This window comes from Tachyglossus aculeatus, chromosome 11 (genome assembly GCF_015852505.1).
Source record: "Tachyglossus aculeatus isolate mTacAcu1 chromosome 11, mTacAcu1.pri, whole genome shotgun sequence".
NCBI classification, from domain to species: Eukaryota; Metazoa; Chordata; class Mammalia; order Monotremata; family Tachyglossidae; genus Tachyglossus; species Tachyglossus aculeatus.
The window spans coordinates 69,387,967-69,413,369 of NC_052076.1; the positions used below are offsets into that span (position 1 = coordinate 69,387,967).

General features: G+C 44.7%; 1 protein-coding gene across 3 annotated transcripts in view; it reads left to right on the forward strand.

The window, feature by feature from the left end:
* NTM (neurotrimin) overlaps positions 1–25,403 on the forward strand; it is a 1,106,994-nt gene that overhangs the window by 1,051,855 nt on the left and 29,736 nt on the right. For all 3 annotated transcript variants that reach the window (XM_038754388.1, XM_038754389.1, XM_038754390.1), the window contains 2 exons: positions 17,953–18,087; positions 20,086–20,206. In XM_038754388.1, the coding sequence (XP_038610316.1) occupies positions 17,953–18,087; positions 20,086–20,206 (256 nt within the window). The remainder of the gene's footprint in view (positions 1–17,952; positions 18,088–20,085; positions 20,207–25,403) is intronic.

Here is a 25,403-nt window from a genome sequence, read left to right on the forward strand (position 1 = left end):
CAAGCAGTCCTGGGTTCCCTAAATTTAGAAATCATCTCCTTTTTTCCTCTCCCCGTCTTCTTTCCAATGAGTCTATCGCCTTTCCACAGCCTACTTCTGTCTGTAAATTTCACAGTCTCTCTACCCAGCCCTTCTAATATGGTTTCCCTAGTAAGTAGCTATAAGTTTAAAACACTGAGTCGTAATAAAGAGATAAAGACCCCAGTGGTTTGAGTGATGGATGTGAGTGCCAACACTCCACAATAACTGTAAAAAGCAGACGAGGTCACAGCAGTGCCTGATGCTGAAAAGGACACAGATAATATTTCTAGGAAGACAAGGCCTGAGCCCTTAACCAAAATCGAGTGGGTGAGAATGACCTTGGGCAAGTCACTTAACTTCTCTGTGCCTCAGTTACCTCAACTGCAAAATGGGGATTAAGACAGGAAACCGTATGTGGGACAGGAACTGTGTCCAACCTGAATGACTTGAAGCTACCACAGCACTCAGTACATTGCCTGTCAGATAGTAAGCACTTAACAAATGGCATTAAAAACAAAACAAAAAACAAGAAAAAAGACCTCTTTAAGTAAGTGTCTAATACACTAAAATCAAGGCAATGGTTTACAGAGTGCCAACCATCAGTGCTACTGGAAAGATACCTCCAGCCCACATCCTGGTAGTAATAATTATAATAATAATAATGGTATTTGTTAAGCGTTTCCTATGTGCCAAGCACTGTTCTAAGAAATGGGGTAGATAGGAAATTAACAGGTTGTCCCACATGGGTCTCATAGTCTTAATCCCTATTATACTGATGAGGTCACTGAGGCACAGAGAAGTGAAGTGACTTGCTCAAAGTCACACAGCTGACAAGTGGCAGAGCCAGGATTTGAACCCACAACCTCTGACCCCAAAGCCCGGGCTCTTTCCACTGAGCCACACTGCTTCTCTATGAGAATTAAAAAAGAAAAACTGAAAATGCACAGCAGGGTTTAAAATAAATTACCTTGAAGTGCTGAGCTAAAACTTAGAGAAGCAGCTTGGCACAGTGGAAAGAGCACAGGCTTTGAAGTCAGAGATCATGGGTTCAAATCCTTCCTCTGCCACTTGTCAGCTGTGTGACTTTGGGCAAGTCACTTAACTTCTCTGGGCCTCAGTTCCTTCATCTGTAAAATGGGGATTAAGACTCAGAGCCCCACATGGAACAACCTGATCACTGTGTAACCTCCCCAAGCGCTCAGAACAGTGCTTTGCACATAGTAAGCACTTAATAAATGCCATTATTATTATTATTCGATTTATTCTGATGGTATTGACACCTGTCTACTTGTTTTGTTTTGTTGTCTGTCTCCCCTTTCTAGACTGTGAGCCCGTTGTTGTGTAGGGACCATCATCACAATATGTTGCCAATTTGTACTTCCTAATCACTTAGTACAGTGCTTTGCACACAGTAAGCGCTCAATAAATATGATTGAATGAATGAATGAATGAATGAAGCCACAGTCCCTAGCCCCCTGACATTATACCGAAGTCCTATGCAAGTAGACAGCTCAGAATATTGGCCAGTTGATCACTAATAATAATAGTAGTAATAATAATAAGTGTGGAATTTGTTAAGTATTTTGTGCCAAGCACTAAGTGTTGGGGTAGATGAACACAGTCCCTTTCTCACATAGGGCTCCGGCTATGGAGGTGGGAGTAAAAAGGAAGTTAATTCTCATTTTACAGAAGATGAAGCTGAGTTACAGAAAGGTTAAGTGACTTACCCAAGGTCACACAGCAGGTCACACAGTAGAACTGGGATTAGAAATGATTCCCAGGCCTGGGTTTTAATGAAGCAGGAGCAGCAATGCTAGGAGCCACCAGGATATCTGAGCATCCCTGTTTAGGGATGCACTGACCAACCCAGAATGAGGGAAGAGCTAGAAAAGGAACTGTAGACATTGTCTGCCTAATCGAAACGCAAAACTGCCTCACCAGATGACTGTGGCTTTAGCAGTCAGTGAAATAACAAGGAAACCAAAGAACAGATAGAAATTAACCATCACATCATGAAGCATCATTACACTATTGTCTGCTGATAACAGAAATCGTTCCCAAAGATGGATGACACTTATTGCTCCGTAACTCACCAAATACACTGTGGACATTGAATAAAACTAGGCTGACTGATAAAGACCAGAGCACAGAGCTGAGGACGGCATTCTCTTGGTCTGTGGAGGCCTCCCCTCTTCAGAGAGACACCACTCTGATCTCAGTTTTGCACTCACATATTCTTTTGCCTTCCAAATCTGCCCTGAGGCTTAAGCGACCATCTGCTGTGCCTATCCCTCCCTCTGTAGCAGAAGTGATTTTTTTGCCATGATTACCACATCTGCCTCAGTGATGACACATAGCAACGAAGAGAAGGAGAAATTGTGAAATAATCTGGATGGGTTCATCTCATTGATTCCAAAGCAGACAAGCCTATAACCATGGGATATTTAAATACATGAGTGGGGAGTGATGTTGAAATGTAGAAAATAGTCTTGGTCCTCAGGCAATTGGAAAATTACTTGCAGAGGTCTTTTTTTGTTTTTCGTTTTGTTTTTAATGCCACTTGTTAAGTGCTTACTATTTGACAGGGACTGTACTAAGCGCTGTGGTAGCTACAAGTCATTCAGATTGGACATAGTTCCTGTCCCACAGAAGGCATACACTCTTAATCCCCACTTTGCAGATGAGGTGACTGAGGCACAGAGAAGTTAAGTGACTTGCTCAAGGTCACACAGAAGGTAAGTGGCAGAGCTGGGATTTCACCCCAGGTCCTTTGACTCCCAGATTTGTGTTCTTCCTACTAGGTCACACTGCTTCTCATCAGCCTGTTTCAGCTTATGAAATGTGCCATCAGCTTACAATTAACAACACTCCCTTCCTCCTCCCAATTAAGAGAAAGGTACTGTGGAAAAACCCAAGGAGCTGTGGATACCCAATGGTACCTCATAGATTCTAATATCAGTGAGGCTCAAAAGTTACAGATTACTAAAGCCATGTGACAGGTGAAGAATTGGCTTATATGCTCCAAACTCAGGCTTCCAGTACAACCAAAGAATCAATAGGTGGCTTCCAAATGATCAAGAAGGGGAAATTTCCAGCTCCTGGATTACAAAGAGGCTTGCTTGGCACAACATGACATAATCCCGTCAGCCCTATTGGAAAAAGGAGTCACCAAATCAATCCATCAATCACATTTATTGAGAGTTTACCGTTTTCAGAGAACTTCATGAAGCACTTGGAAAAGAACACTTTAAAAGGGTTGGTAGACACGTTCCCTGCTCACAGAGAGCTTACAAACTAGAACAGGAGACAGATACTAACATAAATGTTAATATATATTGCCAACTTGTTGCCAACTTGTACTTCCCAAGTGCTTAGTTCAGTGCTCTGCACACAGTAAGCGCTCAATAAATACGATTGAATGAATGAATAAATAAATTACAGATATGCACAAAAGGGCTGTGGGGCTGAGGGAGAGGTGAATGAAAGGGAGCAAATCTAAGTGCAAGGGTGACACAGAAGGGAGTGGGAGAAGAGATAATTAGGGTTTAGTCAGGGAAGCTCTCTTGGAGGAGGTGGGCCTTCAATAAGGCCTTGAAGGTATAGAGAATAATTGTCCATTGGATATGAAGAAGGAGGGTACTCCAGGCCAGAGGAGGATGTGAGTGAGAGGTAAGTGGCAAGGTGGATGAGATCAAAGTGCAATCAGTATCTTGGCTTTAGAGGAGTGGAGTGTGCAGGCTGGGTTTTAGTAGGAGATCAGCAAGGTAAATTATCATCGCTACGCTGATGACACCCAAATCTACATCTCTGCCCCTGCTCTCTCTCCCTCCCTCCAGGCTCGTATCTCCTCCTGCCTTCAGGACATCTCCATCTGGATGTCTGCCCGCCATCAAAAGCTCAACATGTCCAAGACCAAACTCCTTGTCTTCCCTCCCAAACCCTGCCCTCTCCCTGACTTTCCCATCACTGTTGACGGCACTATCATCCTTCCCGTCTCACAAGCCCTCAAACTTGGTGTCATCCTCGAAACTCCGCTCTCTCGTTCACCCCTCACATCCAATCCGTCACCAAAACCTGCCAGTCTCACCTCCGCAACATCACCAAGATCCACCCTTTCCTCTCCATCCAAACTGCTACCCTGCTCGTTCAATCTCTCATCCTATCCCGACTGGATTACTGCATCAGTTTCCTCTCTGATCTCCCATCCTCCTGTTTCTCCCCACTTCAATCCATACTTCATGCCGCTGCCCAGATCGTCTTTGTGCAGAAATGCTCTGGGCATGTTACTCCCCTCCTCGAAAATCTCCAGTAGCTACCAATCAACCTACGCATCAGGCAAAAACTCCTCACCCTCGGCTTCAAAGCTCTCCATCACCTCGCCCCCTCCTACCTCACCTCCCTTCTCTCCTTCTGTAGCCCAGCCCACACCCTCCGCTCCTCTGCTGTTAATCTGCTTACTGTGCCTCGTTCTCACCTGTCCCGTTGTCGACCCCCGGCCCACGTTGTCCCCCTGGCCTGGAATGCCCTCCCTCCGCACATACCCCAAGCTAGCTCTCTTCCTCCCTTCAAAGCCCTACTGAGAGCTCACCTCCTCCAGGAGGCCTTCCCAGACTGAGCCCTCTCTTTCCTCTCCCCCTCCTCCCCCTCCCCATCCCCCCACCTTACCTTCTACCCCTCACCACAGCACCTGTATATATGTATATATGTGTGTACGTATTTATTACTCTATTTATTTATTTTACTTGTACATATTTATTCTATTTATTTTATTTTGTTAATAGGTTTTGTTTTGTTCTCTGTCTCCCCCCTTCTAGACTGTGAGCCCGCTGTTGGGTAGCGACCGTCTCTATATGTTGCCAACTTGTACTTCCCAAGTGCTTAGTACAGTGCTCTGCACACAGTAAGTGCTCAATAAATACAATTGAATGAATGAATGAATGAGGGTGCAAGTTGGTTGAGTGCTTTAAAGCTGATGAAAAGGAGTTTCTGTTTGATGTGGAGATGGTTGGACAACCACTGGAGGTTCTGGAGGAGTGGGGAAACACCAACTGAACGTTTTTGTAGGAAATGTTCTGGGCAGCAGAGTGAAGTATGGCCTCGAATGCAGAGTGACAGGGTGGTCAGCAAGGAGGTTAATACATTGATGTGGGATAGGATAAATGCTTAGATTAAGACAGTAGCAGTTTAAATGGAGAGGAAAGCGCAGATTTTAGCAATATTGTAAAAGTTGAATAGACAGGTCACATACTGATGTTCACAGAGAATGGGTACTTCCCAGAGACCCCATCCAAGGAGATGCATGAATGACAAGGAGACTTTTTTGATGAAAAGGAATCAGAGATTAGAAAACCACATGTGGCAGAATTGAAAATCTCCACAAGATAATGATGGGATGCCATAACTGAAGAAATCCAGAAACTTGCTGCCCACCACTAAATCAAGGTCTTCTACTAAGCACTAAAGAAGCCCCATGCCCCCCTTACAAATCAATTAGGCAAATCACTATGGCACCACCAAGAGTTGTGGTTAAAGCCACCCTCATCACAGATAAGGAACTTTCGAACCTGCCTTCCATTATGAGGAGGAGGCCCTTCTAGGCATGGAAAACTGGTCAAACTGTGGACACACAATATTAATGCCTGTCACCCCCTCTAAACTGTAAGCTCATTATGGGCAGGGAATGTGTCTGCTAGTTCTGCTGAATTGTATTATTCCAAGTGCTTAGTGCAGTACTCTGCACATAGTAAGCATTCAATGAATATAATAGAAAATAAAAGTAATACAATTGAAAAAGCCCCAGAGTTTGAGGAAGTAGCTTCTGTAATCCAACCTCAACCTGTTAGTATTCCTGCAGAAACAGACAAGCATATTGAAGAACTGGGCCTCAGACACCTGCTTGAGTCTTAACTTAATACCTGGAACACTAAAGAGTTGCCACAAAACTTCCAGGATGCCACAATAATCACCATTTTCAAGAAGAATGCAGAGAAAAATGACTGAGGAAAGTACAGAGGAATCTCCCAGGCTTCCATTTTAGGTCAAGGTCCTATCCAGAATCCTTCTGAGACACTACTAAAAAACACAGTCAACTATGTGAAAGGAGAGTGGACTAGTGGAAAGAACGTGGGCCCCGGAGTCAGAAGGACCTGAGTTCCGATTCTGTCTACCACTTGGGTGCTGTGTGACCTTGGATGACTTGAATAACTTCTCTGGGCCTCTGTTAACTCATCTTTAAAATGGGGATTAAGACTGTGAGCCGTATATGGGTCAGGGACTCTGTCCAACCCGATTATCTTGTCACTATTTCAGCGCTTAGTATGGTGACCGGCACATAGTAAACACTTAATCAATACCATTATGAATAGAGACTGTGCCCAACCTGATTGTCTTGTATCTATCCCAGTGTGTACGACAATGCCTGGCACGTGGTAAACGCTTAACAAATACAATTTAAAAAAACAAATGAATGTAATACACAATCTCAAGGTTGCTTCTTACTTCAGTACAGTACAGCAGCTATCTCTGTAAGATGAAAGATCCAGAAGTGAAGTGGGCAAGTCCAAGACTTCTATTTGGTGTTCGATAAACTTATAAAAGCATTTGACTAGAGAAGCAGTATGGCTTAGTTGCAAGAGCATGGTCTTGGGAGTCAGGTGTGGTGGATTCTAATCCCGGCTCTGCCACTTGTCTGCTGTGTGACCTTGGGCAAGTCACTTAACTTCTCTGTGCCTCAGTTACTTCGTCTGTAAAATGGGGATTGAGACTGTGAGCCCCATGTGGGACAACCTGATTACCTAGTATTTACCTCCATGCTTAGTACAGTGCTTAGCACATAGTAAGTACTTAACAAATACCATATTTATTATTATTATCATTATTTGACATCATCAGCCACAAGTCAGGGCTTTGAAGAGTTTTACATAATCTTGGTTATCCTGAGGAATTAATAATAGTGGTTCTTGTTCAGTGCTTACTATGTGTCAAGCGCTGTTCTAAGTACTGGGGAAGATACAAGACTATCCAATCAGACACAGTCTCTGTCCCACATAGGGCTCAGAGTCTTCATCCCCCTTTTCCAGATGAGGTAACTGAGGCACAGAGAAGTTAAGTGACTTGCCCAAGGTCACACAGCAGAAAAGTGGTGGAATTGGGATTAGAACCCAAGTCCTCTGATTCCCAGGCTCATGCCCTAACCGCTAGACCATGCTGCTTCTTAAATTCCAGGATTCTCAGACTACCACATGATGGAATAGGTGGTAGAGTCAAGATTGAACCTGCCACATCTGAGCCTGTTCCCCTATTTGCAAGTGTGAAATGGGACACGTTTCATCTGCTCCCTGTCCAACCTAGTCTATGTTGCAGTGGTTGAGGATATATAAAGAGATCTGCATGCTGGCAATCAAATTCACTTCTAATCCACTGGGAAACTCTTCCAGTTTAACAGACCATAGGTATCTTCAAACGTCTTTGAGACAGGGGCCCAAGGAGCTGTGGTCTGGAGTCACACATACAAGAAGGCATGAGATAATCAGGAATTGCTTCACCGATATAACACTGTACTATGGACTGACAGCATGGCATAATAGAAAGAGCACAGGCCTGGGGGTCAGAGGACCTGGGTGGTAATCCTGGTTCCACCACTTGTCTGATGTGAGATTTTGGGCAAGTCACTTAACTTCTCTGGGCCTCAGTTTCCTCATCTGCAAAATGGGGATTCAATACCCGTTCTCCCTTCTACTTAGAATGTGATCCCTCGTGAGGGATAGGGAATTTTTCCAACCTGGTTATCTTCCATCTATCTATGTGAGACTTGATGGTCTTTTACCTACACAGCACTTTGTAGAGTGCTTGGCCCATAGTAAGTGCTTAATAAATATCACTATAAGGAAATAATATATCAGCTCACCCATGAGAAATGTAAATACAATTACCACGGCTTTCATCACTAGTGAAGACTTTAAAGTAGCCAACAAATTCTGCTTCCTGAGCAGTCCACTATCCACAGATGCACCAATAGATAAGGAGATTGAAAATAAAATCAGAAAGGCCAGGATGGCTTTTAGAAGACTGAAGGACAGAGTGCAGTGACAAAGGGAAATTAAAAGCTCCACAACTAGTTAATTAATTAATTAATGATGGCATTTAAGCACTTACTATGTGCAAAACACTGTTCTAAGTGCTGGGGAGGATACAAGGTGATCAGGTTGCCCCACATAGGGCTCACAGTCTTAATCCCCATTTTACAGATGAGGGAACTGAGGCCCAGAGAAGTGAAGTAACTTGCCCAAGGTTACACAGCTGACAATTGGTGGAGCCGGAATTTGAACCCATGCCCTCTGACTCCCAAGCCCGGGCTCTTTCCACTGAGCCATGCTGCTTCTCTAAGTTGACACACAAAGGTTGTGGTGTCCAACTTCCAATAAGGCTGAGAGAACCGAACCTGATATAGAAGACACATCAGCATGTAGAACAGTTTCACCAGCACCATTCCAGAATCACACTCAACATCAAATGGCAGAACAAGATTACCAATAACAAGCTCCTGAAGCAGTCAGTTCACCAGCAATACAGCTCCACTGGACAGACTATGTGAAAATAAAGGGCAACAGCAACACACCTAAGCAGCTATTGTATTGAGGACACACAGGGGTCGTCGTACACAAGTCGGGAGGGTGAAATAAATAATAAAAAGAAACAGTGAAGCACGATCTCAAGCAATGTAATACAGCAACAGACTGGTGGATAGCTATTGCAGTGGACAGAGCACCTGGTGAGCAGCAGTTGTGAGAGAAAAGCCATTCCAAATTTTGTTGGTCATACATTAGTCTTTTCAGCTACACTTACACATATGACCTAAAAAAACCCACCTTCTCCAATAGGCCTTCTCTGACTTATCCCTTATTTCCCCTACTTGCCTCTTCCCTTATAATGTTGCCTATACACTTTAATCTACAGATCTGAGCACATAGGCACTTCACATTCACACACCCCCACCCCGCCCCCTCAGCCCGACAGCACTTACATACATATTCTAATACTTTCTCAATCTCCCAGCAGTAATTTTTTGTACCGTTTGTCTCCCCCTCTGCACTGTGAGTTCCTTGTAGGCGGGGAATAGGTCTGCCAACAACACTGCATTTTTTTCTTCCGAGGGCCTAGTTTGGTGTTAGGCACACAGTAAGTGCTCAGTAAGTACAACTGATTGATTTATTGTTTGATCAGTTCATACGATCAGTGGTGTCATCTTTGAAAACGGACAGGTGTATTTGTGTTTGTGTTGTTACCCACAGAGAGAACCCATTCTCCCTGCCATCGATGTAACTGTGCATGACTCTGAGCACAGGGGAATCAGGCAAAGGAGTCCGGATGGCTCAGGGCAGAACCTTATCAAGTATATGTCCTGCTAGCAAAATGACTTCCCTTTTTCCTGAGAAACAGAGTGGCCTACTGGATCGAGCACGGACCCGGAAGTCAGAAGGACCTGGGTTCTAATCCCAGCTCCACCACTTCTCTGCTTTGTGACCTTGGACAAGTCGTTTCACTTCTCTATGCCTCAATTACCTCATCTGAAAAGTGCAGATTAAGACTCTGAGCCCCATATGGCTCAAGTGCCCCCCCCGTCCATGTGCTCATTGGACCCCATTCCTTTGCACCTTATAGAAGCTCTCGCCCCTTTCCTCCTACCCTCCTTAACTACCATCTTCAACCACTCTCCATTGGCTTCTTCCCCATTGCCTTCAAATATGCCCATGTCTCCCCCATCCTAAAAAAACCCTCCCTTGACCCCACAGCCCCCCCAGTTATTTCCCCATTTCCCTCCTACCTTTCCTTTCCATACTCCTGGAGTGAGTCTTCTGTACTTGCTGCCTCACATTCCTCTCCTCCAACTCTCTGCTGGACCCCCTCCTATCTGGCTTCCGATAAAGGTCAAAGTTACGGACTCTTACCTCTAAGGGGAAGGACCATTCCATTAATACATTTGATTCAATTTCTTGTACCCAAGGGGTTCTTTGCACTGAGGTATTGCCACATGCTATGTTAATAAGGTTGAATTTCTCCTATAAAGTCTATGAAATACCATTTAATAAGTAGCTGCCCAACGTATTAAGTGATTCCCCCGTAACCTGGTAGAAACTATCCCTATTGTTATTAAAAAGCAGCGAGGACAATGGGGTGTTTGTTAATATAGGCATGAGTCAGTGGAGCACAAAGGTATTATGTGCTTGTTTACATTGATGTTGGCAATGGTCTTCTTTAGCTCTGCCCTGACCAGACTGTGGAAGGTTGCCATGGTTTCTTCTTCTAGTATTGAGCATCGAAGAGCTGGAAGCACAAACAGACCCTTTGGAGTTTACTCCATTGTGTGCAGGTGGAGTAGAGGTTGCCTGGGCAACCCATGCTTCACGGGGGAATCAGGGACCTGACGGAAGGAACCTATCTGAGGAATCCAGGTGGGCTGATAGTCAGATGGATCCAGGGTGTGATTCTGATCCAATTATATAGATAGAAATCAATCAATCCATTGATGGTATTTAATGAGGGCTAACTGGGTTCAGACTGGATTAAGACTCTGAGCCCCATCTGGGACAGGAACTGCGGCCGACCCGATTTGTTTGTCTCTACCCCAGCGCTTAGTGCAGTGTCTAGCACATAGTAAGTGCTCAACAAATACCATTCTTCTTCTTCTTATTATTATTGTTATCATTATTATTCAGAGTACCACTTGGGAGAATACAGTGTAACAGAGTTTGTAGACATGATCCCTGACCACAAGGAGCTTAGAGCTGATGGATTCAAGGAGCAGTGAGACCTAGTCATCAGAACGTGGTTCTGAGAGTCAAGACACCTAATCCCAGCTCTGCCGGTGGTCTACTGTGTGACCTTGGGCAAGCCCTTTAACTTCTCTGTGCTTCAGTTTCCTCATCTGTAAAATCGAGATTCAATGTCTTTTCTTCCTCCTACTTAGACTGTGAGCCCCAAGTGGAACAAGACTGTTGTTTTTTTTTTAATAATATTTGTTAAGCACTAACTATGCTCCTGATACTGTACTTTGCACTGGAGTAGATACACGCAAATCAGGTTGGACACAGTCCCTATTCCACATGGGGCTCGGTACTAATCCATTCTGAACCCAATTAGCGCGGCAGTAGATACAAGTCAACGAGGTTGGACACAGTCTCACATAGGGCTCACAGTCTTAATCCCCTTTAAAGATGAGGAAACCGAAGCACAGAGAACTTAAGTGACTTGCCCAAGGTCACACAGGAGGCAAGTGGCAGAGCTACAGTTAGAACTCAGGTCCTTCTGACTACGCTTAGTATAGTTCATTTCGCACAGCAATCCACTAGGCCATGCGGCTGCTCTAGCAGCTTTAGCGGCTGAATATGGGTCTTTGCCCAAACAGGCAGAACTGGATTAGACTCCCTGGACCAACAGCAGGGCTACAACAAGGCACAGTGGACAAAACATGGTCAACTGACTAGTTGAAGAGGCATCAGAATGGGTCCATTCAAGTCCTGGAGAAGTTTTGCTTCACTCCCTTCCATGCATCAGTAGAAAAGTCCACAGTCTCTGTGAAAGCCTGGGGTCACAGCCGCCATCTTCTCGACACAGTCCAGAAACAGCTGTCCAGAGCTAATTTATTTCCTAATGCTGTGGCACTGTTAATTTATAAATTACACTGGTAATTCAAGCTATTATTAATTTCAGATGGTGTAGGGCAAGCCTAATTAAAATATGACACCAATTGCCACACATACGTACCAAGGACTACCATTTAAAATTAATAGGAATATTAAGTGTGACACTGGTCTCTGAGATGCTTTGCACAGTAATTATAGCATCCTGGCTGGCAAAGATCTGATAAACGTGGAGCCGAGATGGGAGATAAAGTCCTGCTTCCAGCCTTTAAAAACGTAGAGAGATATATAGATAGCTCTTCTCAATCAAGGTCAAACGCATTTCTACCCTTGGAAGCGGGGAAGAGAAAACAGTAGTGAATAAGGAAGTTTATCACTTGGGGATATATTGGATTTTTGAAAGCAGGAGCAGCCCTGGGCAATGATCATGTCTGCCTATGCCATAATGTAATCAGGCAAAGATTGAATATTTGCAGATTGTCCAAGCGGTACTAAGCAGGCATTGGATAGAGTATATAACAGAACTTGTCATTTTTCTGGAGCAACTCAAATAAGGCAGGCAGCATTTGCCTTTTTGTTTGACTGGTTATTTGTATATGCCTAGAGAATATTTGGTTTTTTTTTTGGTATTTCTCAAGTGTTTACTATGTGCCAGGCACGGCACTAAAAGCTGGGGTAGATACCAGCAATTTCTTGGGGAGTACCGGCTTTAATTTTTTCATTGTTCAATTGAAGGTAGAAGGGGTGTGGGTGCCTAGGCATGAAATCAGGGCAGTCTGAGGAATCCCTCTGTAGTATAATAGAGAAGAATCGATCGGGTAAGGGTAATTCCTTGTGGAATTTGAGATTTTTGCAGTCATCCTGCCCTGAACTTTTGGAGTTTTCTGGTATGCATCCATTTGGGTCCAATTGAGGTTTTCTTTCATGGCCCTTAATATACTTTAATCAATTAGTAAATCCTATTCATTACATATTGAAATAGGTACTTGTGAAAATATTACCTTTGTAAAATAAATTGCATGTTAATAGTTTATTTTAATGTCCATCTTACCTCTACACTATAAGCTCCTTGTGAGCAGGGAACCAACTCAGTTGTATTGTATTCTCCCCAAGCACTTAATACAGTGCTTCACACATACTATGTGCTCAAAGCATTCCATTGATTGATTGTTGAGCTTCAGCTGAATGAAAGGCAGTATAGTATCTTAAAAATTTGGAAGAGTCTGACAGAAGGAGCAAACACAGCCCCTGTCTTAAAGGAGCTTACGATCTAATGTGGGAGGCAGCACTCTGGAATCATTTACAGACAGTGAAAGCAGAAGAAGGAACAAGATAATAACTCTAGCAGAATATGCCAGGATGAAATCACAGAAAAGAAAACTGGATATGTAAATGAATATTAATATATACTGTACTTGAATGCCGAGGGTAGGTTTAAGATACATAGATGTAAGGGTGAATGTTTACATGATACAACTAGGTAATGCAACCTCCCTGCCTCTTGTTTCTTCCCACTGCAGTCCAAACTTCATTCTGCTGCCTGGATCATTTTTCTCCAAAAAGTTCAGTCCGTGTTTCCACACTCATCAAGAACCGCCAGAGATTGCCCTTCCACCTCTGAATCAAATGAAAACTCCTTACCATTGGCCTTTAAGCACTCAATCTCCTTGCCCCCTCCTATTTTGCCTCACCGATTCCCTGTTGCAAATCAGCACATTCACTGTGCTCCTCTAACACTAGACTTCTCACTGTAACTGGATCTCATCTATCATCATCATCATCATCAATTGTATTTATTGAGTGCTTACTATGTGCAGAGCACTGTACTAAGCACTTGGGAAGTACAAATTGGCAACATATAGAGACAGTCCCTACCCAACAGTGGGCTCACAGTCTAAAAGGGGGAGACAGAGACCAAACATACTAACAAAATAAAATAAATAGAATAGATATGTACAAATAAATTAAATACATAAATAGAGTAAAAAAATATGTACAAACATATATACATATATACAGGTGCTGTGGGGAAGGGAGGGAGGTAAGATGGGGGGATGGAGAGGGGGACGAGGGGGAGAGGAAGGAAGGGGCTCAGTCTGGGAAGGCCTCCTGGAGGAGGTGAGCTCTCAGCAGGGCCTTGAAGGGAGGAAGAGAGCTAGCTTGGCGGATGGGCAGAGGGAGGGCATTCCAGGCCCGGGGGATGACGTGGGCCGGGGGTCGATGGCGGGACAGGCGAGAGCGAGGTACGGTGAGGAGATCAGCGGCGGAGGAGCGGAGGGTGCAGACTGGGCTGTAGAAGGAGAGAAGGGAGGTGAGGTAGGAGGGGGCGAGGTGATGGACAGCCTTGAAGCCCAGGGTGAGGAGTTTCTGCCTGATGCGCAGATTGATTGGTAGCCACTGGAGATTTTTGAGGAGGGGAGTGATATGCCCAGAGCGTTTCTGGACAAAGATAATCCGGGCAGCAGCATGAAGTATGGATTGAAGTGGAGAGAGACTAAAATAATTGTGGTATTTGTTAAGCACTTACTATGCATCAGACACTGGAGTGGATTAAAGCTAATCATGTTGGACACAGTCCCTGTTCCCAAGTGGGGCTCACAATCTCGGTCCCCCTTTTAAAGATGAGGGAACTGAAGCACAGAGAAGTGAAGTGACTTGCCTAAGGTCACTCAGCAGACAAGTGGTGGAGTGGGGATTAGAACCCATGACCTTCTGACTCTCAGGCCTGTGGTCTATCCACTGTGCTATGATAATGACAGTGATATCTCACTGCCAACCTCTCGCCCTCATCCTACCTCTGGCCTGGACCTCCCTTCCCCTTTATATTTGACAGACCATCACATTCCCCACCTTCACAACTTTATTAAAATCCCATCTTCTCTTAGAGGCTTTCCCTGACTAAGCCCTCATTTCCCCTACGCCCTCTCCTGTGTGTGTCTCCCTTTCATTCACCCCATCCTCAGTCCCACAGCACTTATGTACATATCCTTAATGTATTTTAATGTCTCTCTCCCCCATTAGGCTATAAGCTCCTTGTGGTCAAGGAACACATCTACCAACCCTGCTATATTTTATTCTCCCATATGCTTAGTACAGTGCTCTTCACACGGCAAGTGCTCAATAAATATGACTAAGTAGAGTGTTGTAATTTAATCAGGGAAGGCTACTGATTGATTTAATAGAGAGTTGTAATTTAATATCAGGGAAGGCTTCCTGGAGCTGGTGGGGTTTTAGGATGGCTTTGAAAATGGGGACTAGAGAAGCAGTGTGGCTCAGTGGAAAGAGCACGGGCTTGGGAGTCAGAGGTCATGGGTTCGAATCCTGGCTCTGCCACTTGTCAGCTGTGTGACCTTGAGCAAGTCACTTAACTTCTCTGTGCCTCAGTTCCCTCATCTGTAAAATGGGGACTAAGATTGTGAGCCCCACATGGGATAACCTTGATCACCTTGTATCCCCTCCAGCGCTTAGAACAGTGCTTGGCACATAGTAAGCACTTAACAAATACCACCATTATTATTATTAAGGCCCCCTTTTCCTCTGCTCCCCCTCCCCCCATCACCCCAACTCTCTCCCTTTGCTCTACCCCACTTCCCTCCCCACAGTACTTCTGTATATATGTACATATTTATAATTATAATTCTATTTATTTTATTAATGATGTGTACACATCTATAATTCTAGTTATTTATAATGATACTACTGTTGCCTGTTTATTTGTTTTGATGTCTGTCTCCCCCCTTCTAGACTGTGAGCCGGTTGTGGGCAGGGATTGTCTCTGTTGCTGAATTGAACTTCCCAAGGGCTTAGTACAGTGCTCAGCACATAGTAAGCACTCAACAAATACAATTGAATGAATGAATGAGTCTGGAGGTCCCTCAGGGTTCAGTTCCAGGTCCTCTTCTATTCTCCATGTGCATCCTCTCCCATGGAGAATTCATTTCCCCCCTGAGAAGCAGCATGCCTTAATGGGTAGAGCATGGCCCTGAGAGTCAGAAGGACCTGGGTTCTAATCCTGGTCCCAACCACATGACTGCTGTGTGACCCTGGGCAAGTCACTTCACTTCTCTGGGCCTCAATTTCCTCATCTATAAAACAAGGATTAAGAGTGTGAGTCCTATGTGACACAGGGACTGTGTCCAACCTGACTCACTTGAATCTACCCCAGCACTTAGAACAGTGTTTGGCACATAGTAAGTACTTAAGAAGTACTTTGATTATTATTATTAATAATTGATACCATGTGGATGACATACAGGCCAATCTGCCTCTCCAGCCTCTTGCCTTCTCTTCAATCTCGCATTTTCTTCTGTCTTGGATACAGGTTTACTTCAGTCTCCTGCTGACACCTCAAATTGAACTTGTCCAAAACAGAACCCATCATTTTTATCCCCCAAAACCTGTCCGCCTTCCAATTTGACCATCACTGCTGAGAACACCACCAACCTCCCAGTCTCACAAGCCTTCAACTTTGGTTCACTCTTCTCTGTCAATCAGTTGTATTTGTTGAGTGCTTACTGTGTGTATAGCACTGTACTAAGCAACAGGGAGAGACACATTTTTCTCTCTCCTTCAACACACATATGAGCGAGTGCCCAAATCCTGTGAGGTTCAGTTTCATCACATCACTTAAATTTGTCCCTACCTCCCAGCCAAAGTGCTCCTATGCAATCATAACACCTACACCCTGTCTCAGCTATTGCATCAGCCTCCTCACCAACCTCCCTGTCTCCTGTATCTCCCCATGGCAGTCCATACTTAACTCTGCTGCCCGGATCATTTTTCTAAAAATATGTTCAGTTCACTTCTTCCCAGTCCTCAAAACCCTCCAATGATTGCCCATCTACCTTCACATCAAACAGAAACTTCTCACCATCCTCTTTAGAGAACTCAGTCAGCTCTCCCCTTCCAACTTTGATCTCCCACAAGGTTTATGCCTCAAATGCCAACCTGCTCTCTCTACCTCAACTGTGCCTGTCTTGCTGATAACATCTTCCTCATGTCCTGCCTCTAGCTCGGACACGGCTTCATATCCAACAGACAATCAGGCCGCCATTTTCAAAGCTTTACTAAAATCATCCCTCCCCCAAGAGATTATCAATGACTAACAATGTATTTCTCCAAATATTTTCCTTCCCTTCTACATCACCTACGAACTTTGGTCTGTACCCCAGCCCCACAGCAGTTCTGTACCTATCCTTGTACTCTGCTCTTTCCTCTATCTGTAATTTATTTTAGTGTCTGTCTTCCCCACTAGATTGAAAGCTCCTTGAGGGCAGGGATCAGGTCTACTAGGTCTATTGTATTTCACTCTCCCAGGCTCTTATTGTACTGCTCTACACACTGTCAGTGCTCAATTGACTGACTGACTTGTGTTGAGGCCTCTTCAAGAAGGCGATCCTTTCAGTAGTGTGTAGTTGAAGAGGGCCTCTCCCAGGGTCACACCTGGAGAGTTCCCAGTTCTCTACCAGTCTCAACTACAGGTGAGAGAATCAGGAAGAGGCATATCCATTCCATTTTTAACTTGGGCAGTGGCTAGCGAGTGGAAGGCAATCTGCTACAAGTCAAAACTCACCTGTGCTGAGCAGCAGTGACATGGGAGAGAATCAAGGGCAAAGATTCAAGTTTATTGCATGGAAGGAGGCAATGGTAAACCACTTCCGTATTTTTACCAAGAAAACTACCAGAATGATTGCAGATGGAGGTGAGGCTTTCTGGGAAAGATGTGTCCATAGTGTCTCTATGGGTCAGAGACAACTCAGCAGCATGAAACAAGTTGAAGAGGGATAGTCATGGGTCAGGTAACAAATGAGGAGGCTAATAGAGTAATCAACCCATGGTGTGGCAAGAACGTGGGCTAGGTCGGTGGTTGTTTGGGTGGAGAGGAAGGGGAAAATCCAGGAAACGCTGTGGAGAAAGGAAGGATCGGTAGGATTTGGTGGAGTTGACAGAAGGTATCTTCCAAATGACCACCCCAGTGAAACTTGAAAGAGTTAATACACTTTTCAGAATTGTTCTCAGACAAAAGGGCTTACAATATGACCACGATGGCTACCCAGACATTGAGCACCAATGCTGACTCTGAGCTTGTAAGAACAAACAGCTCAGGAGGGTGGGAGGGGTGGGGAAATGAGATGGGCAGGCTGCATATAATCCCAGAAGATCTGAACTTCAGCAATTGTTTATGTTTGGGCAGAAGAGACCAAGAAACTTCCCCAATCCAGGACTAGCTTTCCTAGAATCTTACCTCTCATCTCCTCTTTCACCAACCTAGTCTTCCCACTTTCTGTTCCAGCTGTCGGCTTCGTCAGTGAAGATGAGTACTTGGAGATCACGGGCATTACACGAGAGCAGGCTGGAGACTACGAATGCAGCGCCTCAAATGATGTGGCAGCCCCCGTGGTCCGGAGGGTCAAGGTCACCGTCAACTGTAAGTAGCCAGGTGACACTGTCTCGTTGCCAGAGTGGATGTGGGAGTGCAGGAACCTAGAGAAGCCCATGGCTCTAATTGGTAAAATCAACTGTGGTGTGCCCACCCCCTTCACATCTCTCTAGCAGGACACATGTACCCAATAATTGTGGCATTTATTAAGTGCTTAAAATGTACTAAGCACTGGAGTAGGTAGAAGATAATGAGGATGGACAAGGTCCCTATTCTGCATGGGGCTTACAATCTTATCCCCATTTTACCGGTGAGGAAGTTGAGGTCCAGAGAAGTTAAATGACTTGCCCAAAGCCACGCAGCAGGCCAGTGGCAGAGCTGGAATTAGAATTCAGGTCTCCTGATTCCCAGTCCTGTGTTCTTTTCACAGTGTGCCCTAGTGGAAGAGCACAGGCCTGGGAGTCAGGGGACCAGGGTTCTAATCCTGGCTCTGCCACTTGCCTGCTGTGTGACCTTGGGTAAGTCAGTTAACTTCTCTGTTCCTCAGTCTCCTCAATTGTAAAATGGGGATTAAATACCTGTTCTCCCTCCAACTTAGACTGGGAGCCCCATGTGGGAAAAGACTGGGTCTGATCTGCACCTACCCTAGTGCTTAGTACAATGCTTGGCACACAGTAAGCACTTGGCGAAGACCACAATTATTACCCTACTGTGTGAGGAGAGAGGGAAGAGATGATGGGGAAATGGAAAAGTTTTTCTAAGTCTTATGGGGAAGAAAGCTCCATTTTGCTCAGGGTCTGATTCTTCCCCTCCTCCCATTAGCAAGCATTTCCCCATGCCCCTTCTGAGACAAATGAGCACGGGCTTCCCTCAGTGAAGGGACTTTTTTGGTTTCCCCCATGACACGTTTGGCAAACCCTCTTCAGATTGATGAGCATTGCGAGTGCTGAGTTATCGAGTGAGTCTCTGACTGGCAGACACCACACTAGGCTGAGAGCCACACAAAGCCCATCTCTGCCATTCACAGAAACACCCCATTCCCAACAGACACTCCAGGCCTTAGGGAGAATGGGCCTCTGGACTCACGGGCACCACGAAGGGAATAGGGCTTAGAAGAAGAAACGGAAAACACCTCACCTTCCCAGGGACTTTTGGGAAAAGCCATATTGGGACCGGTCTATAACCCCGAGGGAAGCAAGATAATTTCCTCTCCCAGAGTCCTGTTCTCCTTCCTGTAGCTTTGACTTAGCTTCAGTGGACAATTTTTGACCCCCTGGTTTGAGAGGGTTTGCAGAGAGCGTTCAATGCCCTCCTGGAGGGGGTAGATACCGGTGGAGTGACACAGACTTAATCTGTGGCTTTGCAGGGCCCCTGGAGCACGGCCCCCTGGCTCTGCCCCCTTTCCACCCGAGCAACTTGTTTTGTTTTCTGGTTCAACCATGTTGAAGCTGGCTTTTTGTTAAGCAATCAGTGAGAGAGGTTAATTTCCTTTCTTTATTTTATGGAGGCTCAATACTGACTTGAAGAGCCCTCAGAGAGACTGTGCGACTAGAATTCTATAGATTCCCTGGACTCAGGCCAGTTCTGGCCTCCAGGGGCTTAGGAGTAAATTTAAGGGTCTCCATTTGGATCTGTGTGAGGTGCATTTACCCTCCTCTCCCACCTCCTGGGCCCCACATTCTGGAGAATTTCCCTCCAACGCCACCCTTGTTGAAAATCATTGTTCTCCCTAGAGCTGACCACATTCACCGGCCGCCCATGATCTTTGGGGACAGTTGATTCAGGCCCAATCAGCTTCTTGGAGAACCAGTGGCTCCTCTGGACATTTGGCCAGTGAAGTTATGGCTTTAGGGTCGTGAAGCTTCCAACAAGGGGAAAGAACCAGCCAGTAATAAGGCCACGTCCCTTCCTTTGGGTTGCTTTCACCTCCATGCCCCGGCTCGAGAGATAAGGGTAAAAGGGAGTCAGCGAAGAGACCGAAGAGGAAAGAAGAGAGCAGGTATCAAGGCTGTCTCTGGACAATTGTCACATGCCCTGTCTCTGCAGATCCACCGTTCATTTCTGATGCTAAGGGCACGGGGGTCCCCGTGGGACAGAAAGGAACACTACAGTGTGGAGCCTCTGCAGTTCCTGCCGCTCAGTTCCAGTGGTTCAAGGATGACAAAAGGTAAGTGAAACCAACCGGGAACAGGCACAAGTTCTGATCTCTGTTTTCTGGCTCTTCATGGGCGGGGAACAGGTCTACCAAAAACAGTAATCAACCAGTCAGTCAGTCAATCATGTTTTTTATTAATAATGATAATAATAATAATGGTATTTGTTAAGCGCTTACTATGTGCCAAGCACCATTCTAAGCACTGGGGTAAATATAAGGTAATCAGGTTGTCCCATGTGGGGCTCAGAAGCTTCATCCCCATTTTACAGATGAGGTAACTGAGGTCCAGAGAAGCTAAGTGACTTGCCCAAAGTCACACATCTGACAAGCAGCTGAGGCGGGATTAGAACTCACGGCCTCTGACTCCCAAGCCCATGCTCTTTCCACTAAGCGATGCTGCTTCTGGACTAAACACTAGGGAGAGTACAATACAGCAATAAACAGACACATTCCCTGCCCACATCGAGCTTACAGCCTAGAGGGGGAGACAGACATTAATATAAATAAATTCATTAAAGATGTGTGCATAAGTACTGTAGGGCTGGAAGGGGGGATAAATAAAGGGAGCAAGTCTGGGTGGCCTACAAGGGAGTGGGAGAAGAGGAAAGGGGATCTTGGTCAGGGAAGGCCTCTAGTAGAGTGCTCTGCACATAGTAAGTGCTCAGTAAATATGATTGATTGATTCTGGGAGGAGGTAACTTCTGGGAAATTCCTGTTTTCCTCACTTCCCTACCTAGTAGACTTTACATACACAACGCTTTGCTTTGGATTTAGGAAGTGAACTTTTCAAGGTCCCTTGCAAATTGTTTCAGGCCCACAGGTCCAGAATCTTCCAGAAAGCCTGCTGTAGGCCCTGAAATGCCACCTGGAATCAGAAAATGCCATCTGCCTCAGTAGGGTTGGAGACTGACATCAAGAACTGAGCAATATGGGGAGGGGTTTATGGGCCAGTCAAAAATTCTGCAGGTCCAAATGCTTCTGAACTATTTGCAAGGTCATTTCAAAGGGTGAAGAACTGTGAAGGGGCCTTCAAGTGTGTCTAACAAATCAGAGTTTGTTATCAGAGCTGCGGTTCAGTTGCACAGGCTATTAGTGCCAGAATACAAAAGGGTGAGGGACCTGAATTAGCCCGGCATTTCTGACTGTGGTCTCCTTTCAGTGAAGGAGAAAAAGGAGGAAAAATAGTCCCTTGAGCTGACAATTGGCATAGGCGTGATCGGGACATTTGTTGTGATTCACTGAAGATTAGCACTGTCAAGAGTTACAAAGTGGCAGGTCAGGGAGGGGTTTGACAGCTCCAGTAAAGTCAGGAAACTTGACAATCGCTGTTATCAAGTAGCTATTTTAAGACTGAAGGAACAGGCACATATGGGTAAGAACAGACCTCTGCTCTGAATCAGACCATTTCTATAAAAAAAAAAGAGTATTCCCCCTGGAGCCCCTGAAGCTCCCTTGTTGTTGTGGGGTAGGGAATAGAGCTGAGACAAAAAATGATTGAGAAACAGACACAGAGGAGAGGGAACTGGGGAAAGGGGCGTGGTGGAAAAGATACGAAGCCAACCTTAAATAAATATTTTATCATACACTGGGCAGTAACTCACCAAGGGGCTTGGCTTTTACTTTTTCAAATAGAAAATAGGAGTTTTTTGATCTTCTGAAATGAAAATTGAAAATTTTGAATTGGACTCTCCTGTATGCACACACTGGCCTGCCTGGTAATTTATTATTATATTTATTAAGTCCTTACTCCTCTTCCCCTTCCTACTTAGACAGCGTGTCGTGTCCCATGTGGGACAGGGATTGTGTCTGACCTGCTTATCTTGAATGGACCCCAGAGTTAAGTACCATGCTTGGCGCATAGTAAGAGCTTAATAAATATCACCATTATCATTACATAGTGCCAAGCACCATGCAGAGGGTGGAAGTAATACAAGAGAATCAGATCAGACAGGGCCCCATCCCACATGTTGTTCATTATCTCAGAGGTAGGGAGAACAGAATAAGATTTCCCCCATTTTAAAGATGAGGAAAATGAGGCCCAGAGGCAGGTTAGTGGTGAAGCTGGAAATAGAACCAGGATTTCCTGCTTCGACAGGCATGACATTCTTTGGATTCAGAGATGCTACTGAAGATGAGCTTCTTTCTCATGTGGGGGGAGTGGCTGAAAAAAAGCTAGCATGACCAGGATACCTTTCCATACTATCTATGTAGAGAGTAACAAGCCAATTTCAAGCCAGATCTGCCATGTTCATTATTGCCAGGAAATAATATAATGGTCATTTCCTGCCCAAGTTTCCATCAGCTCCTTCATGGCCTGGTCCATTTCCTAGGTAAGAAAATGAGCCTGGGTATAAAGAAACAATTAATCCAAGTGGAGGGGGACCCTCTGGAAGAATAGAAAATAGAAACATAAAGTCACTGTGTCATAACCTGGTGCTCTGAGAAACAAAGATGCTAAGATGCTTGGTGTTCTATTGGCATCACTTTAGTACCTTGTTGGACCCAGAAAGTCCATTCTCACCCCCTCACTTACCCCCTGGCCTGCACTCTCTCTGGCTTATCCTTCTGGAAAAGGGGCCCCAGATCACCAAAGAGAAGACAACCATCACATTATGTCAGCCTCAATCTTAGGCAGCATAACTTGTAAGGACAGAGTGTATCTAGCATCCCCCCTCCCTCTTTGGCTTACCGCCCATCTGTTCCATAAGAAGGAGAATCTTGGGAATTCATTGCTTCCAGAACAAAGGGAGGCAAAAATTGTCACAAAGTTGGTTTGAAAATTTAAAAAGGATTTGGAGACATTTGTGAATGCAAGGGTTTTTGTGGGATTCCATAGGGAAATTACTAATTCCTCTATCTCTAATCTATTTTAATGCCCGTTGACAGGAAACTCCCTGGGGGCAGGGATCAAGTCTACCAACTGTGTTGTATTGTACTTTCCTGAGCACTTAATACAGTGCTCTGCACACCATAAGCGCTCAATAAATACCATTGACTGATTATTTGGAAATGGTGAGGCTGGTAGAAGCCAAGCCAGAAGTAAAAAAGTTCAAGCAAGATCAGGATAGATTCATAGAAAATAGATCCATGAAGAGGTGTTGGAGGTAAAAGCTAGAGCTTTTAGAAAGCCCAACAATAACTATAAGGCTGGATGTTAGGGCAACTGTGGGAAAACTGAGGTACAGGGAAGTGAGTTTACTGATCTGGGGCCTAGGAGCCCTCAGTGAAGTAGACTTCGAAGATTGATTTCCAGTAACTCATTTTCACTGGCCAACCACTGTCTGACTCTTGCTAAAAGCCTAGGAAAAAAGCAATACAAATCAAAAAAAAAAAAAAAAGGGAAAAGAACGAGGAAAGAGGAAAGCGGAAAACAGAAAGGAAAAAGGGGAGATGGGAGAGGAAAGGAAAGGAAAGGAAAGGAAAAGAAAGGAAAGGAAAGGAAAGGAAAGGAAAGGAAAGGAAAGGAAAGGAAAGGAAAGGAAAGGAAAGGAAAGGAAACCTCCCCAGTGCTTAGAACAATGCTTTGCACATAGTAAGTGCTTAATAAATGCCACTATTATTATTATTATTATTAAAGACAACTTGGTCACCCAAAATCTGTCAAAAGCAGGAGCAGCTGTCAGATATAAGCCCTCCTTGGATCAAAATCCTGGTTGGATATTCTCGCTAAAACACCTAAGCTGGATACACTCCATGAACTGAGTCGCCCCACCCCAGTTCCTCTTTCAGTGCTTTTCTGAGCAAACTGATTTGTGCTGTTGAATGGACCTTTTCTCAAGTTGTATAGAAATTAAGATGAGGCCCCTCTCCCTCATTTCATTCCCCATCTAATAGATGCCACTACCAGTTTATCTCTCCAATAGACTGAGAGGGGATCCTGCAGGCTTCCTGTGCTTAGTCTCCCCACCTGTGGAATGAGGGAAATGATACATGTTCCTTATCTCCAACCCAAGGAGGAAAGAAGGGTGAATGAAATCATTGGTAATTGAACCTCGAGTTCTTGAGAAAAACAACAGAATCTGGGAACCAAGAGTGACATTATTCTTATAAGCTGTTGATTCCTGACCAGTTTTTCACATCAGAGTTTTGACCTCCTTTCATCACCATCACATCATCATCAAAGCACAAACTAAGCACTAGCTTTGTGAATCATCAATCTTCAATCATTCAAGCAGCTGGATTTATTGAACATTTACTATGTGCCGAGCACTGTACTAAGCACTTGGGAGAGTACATTGGCATTAGTAGACACAGTCCCCACCCCAAATAATTTGCCAATCTAGTTAACTAAGGGATTGCAGCATAATAACCTCTCTGTGGGCAGGAAATATGCCTCCCAATTCTGTTTTATTGTAATAATGATAATAATTTATAATAACATTTATTAAGCGCTTACCACGTGCAAAGCACTGTTCTACGTGCCGAAATTGTGGCATTTGTTAAGCACTTGTTATGTATCAAGCACTTGTCTAAGCGTTGGAGTAGATAAAAGTTAATCAGGTTAGACACAGTCCCTGCCTCACATGGGGCTCACACTCTTAAACCTCATTTTCACATGAGGTAACTGAGGCCTAGAGAATAATGATATATTTTATATTTGTTAAGCCCTTACTATGTTCCAAGCACTGTTCTAATCGCTGGGGTAGATACAAGATAATCAGGATGGACACAGCCCTGTTTCACATGGGGCTCACAGTCTTAATCCCCATTTTACTGCTGAGGTAACTGAGGTGCAAAGAAGTTAAGTGACTTGCCCAAAGTCACTCAGCAGGTATGTGGCAGAACCAGTATCAGAACCCAGGTCCTTCCGATTCCCAGACCTGTGCTCTATTCACTAAGCAATTCTGCTAAGTGCTTAATACAATGCTCTGCACACTGAAAGTGCTCAATAATACCATTGATTTATTGATAGTAAGGTTGGTTGGGACAATAGAATCCAAGAAAGGTATTCCTTTGGTCTGGAACTCCCTACCCATTAAGAACTGGCAGACCACCATGTCCCCTATCTCCAAAGCCCTAAAAAAAACATATTTCCTTTCAGAGGACTTCCTTGATTAAATCCTCACTTTTGTTTACCTTCCCTTCTGCATCACCTATGTACTGGGGACAGTAACCCTCAAGCACTGTGATTTTCACCCCACTTCCCCAGCCCTAGGACATGTTCTGTCTTATTAGTGTCACAAGTGGAGTGGGCATGTGTTCTGCCGAC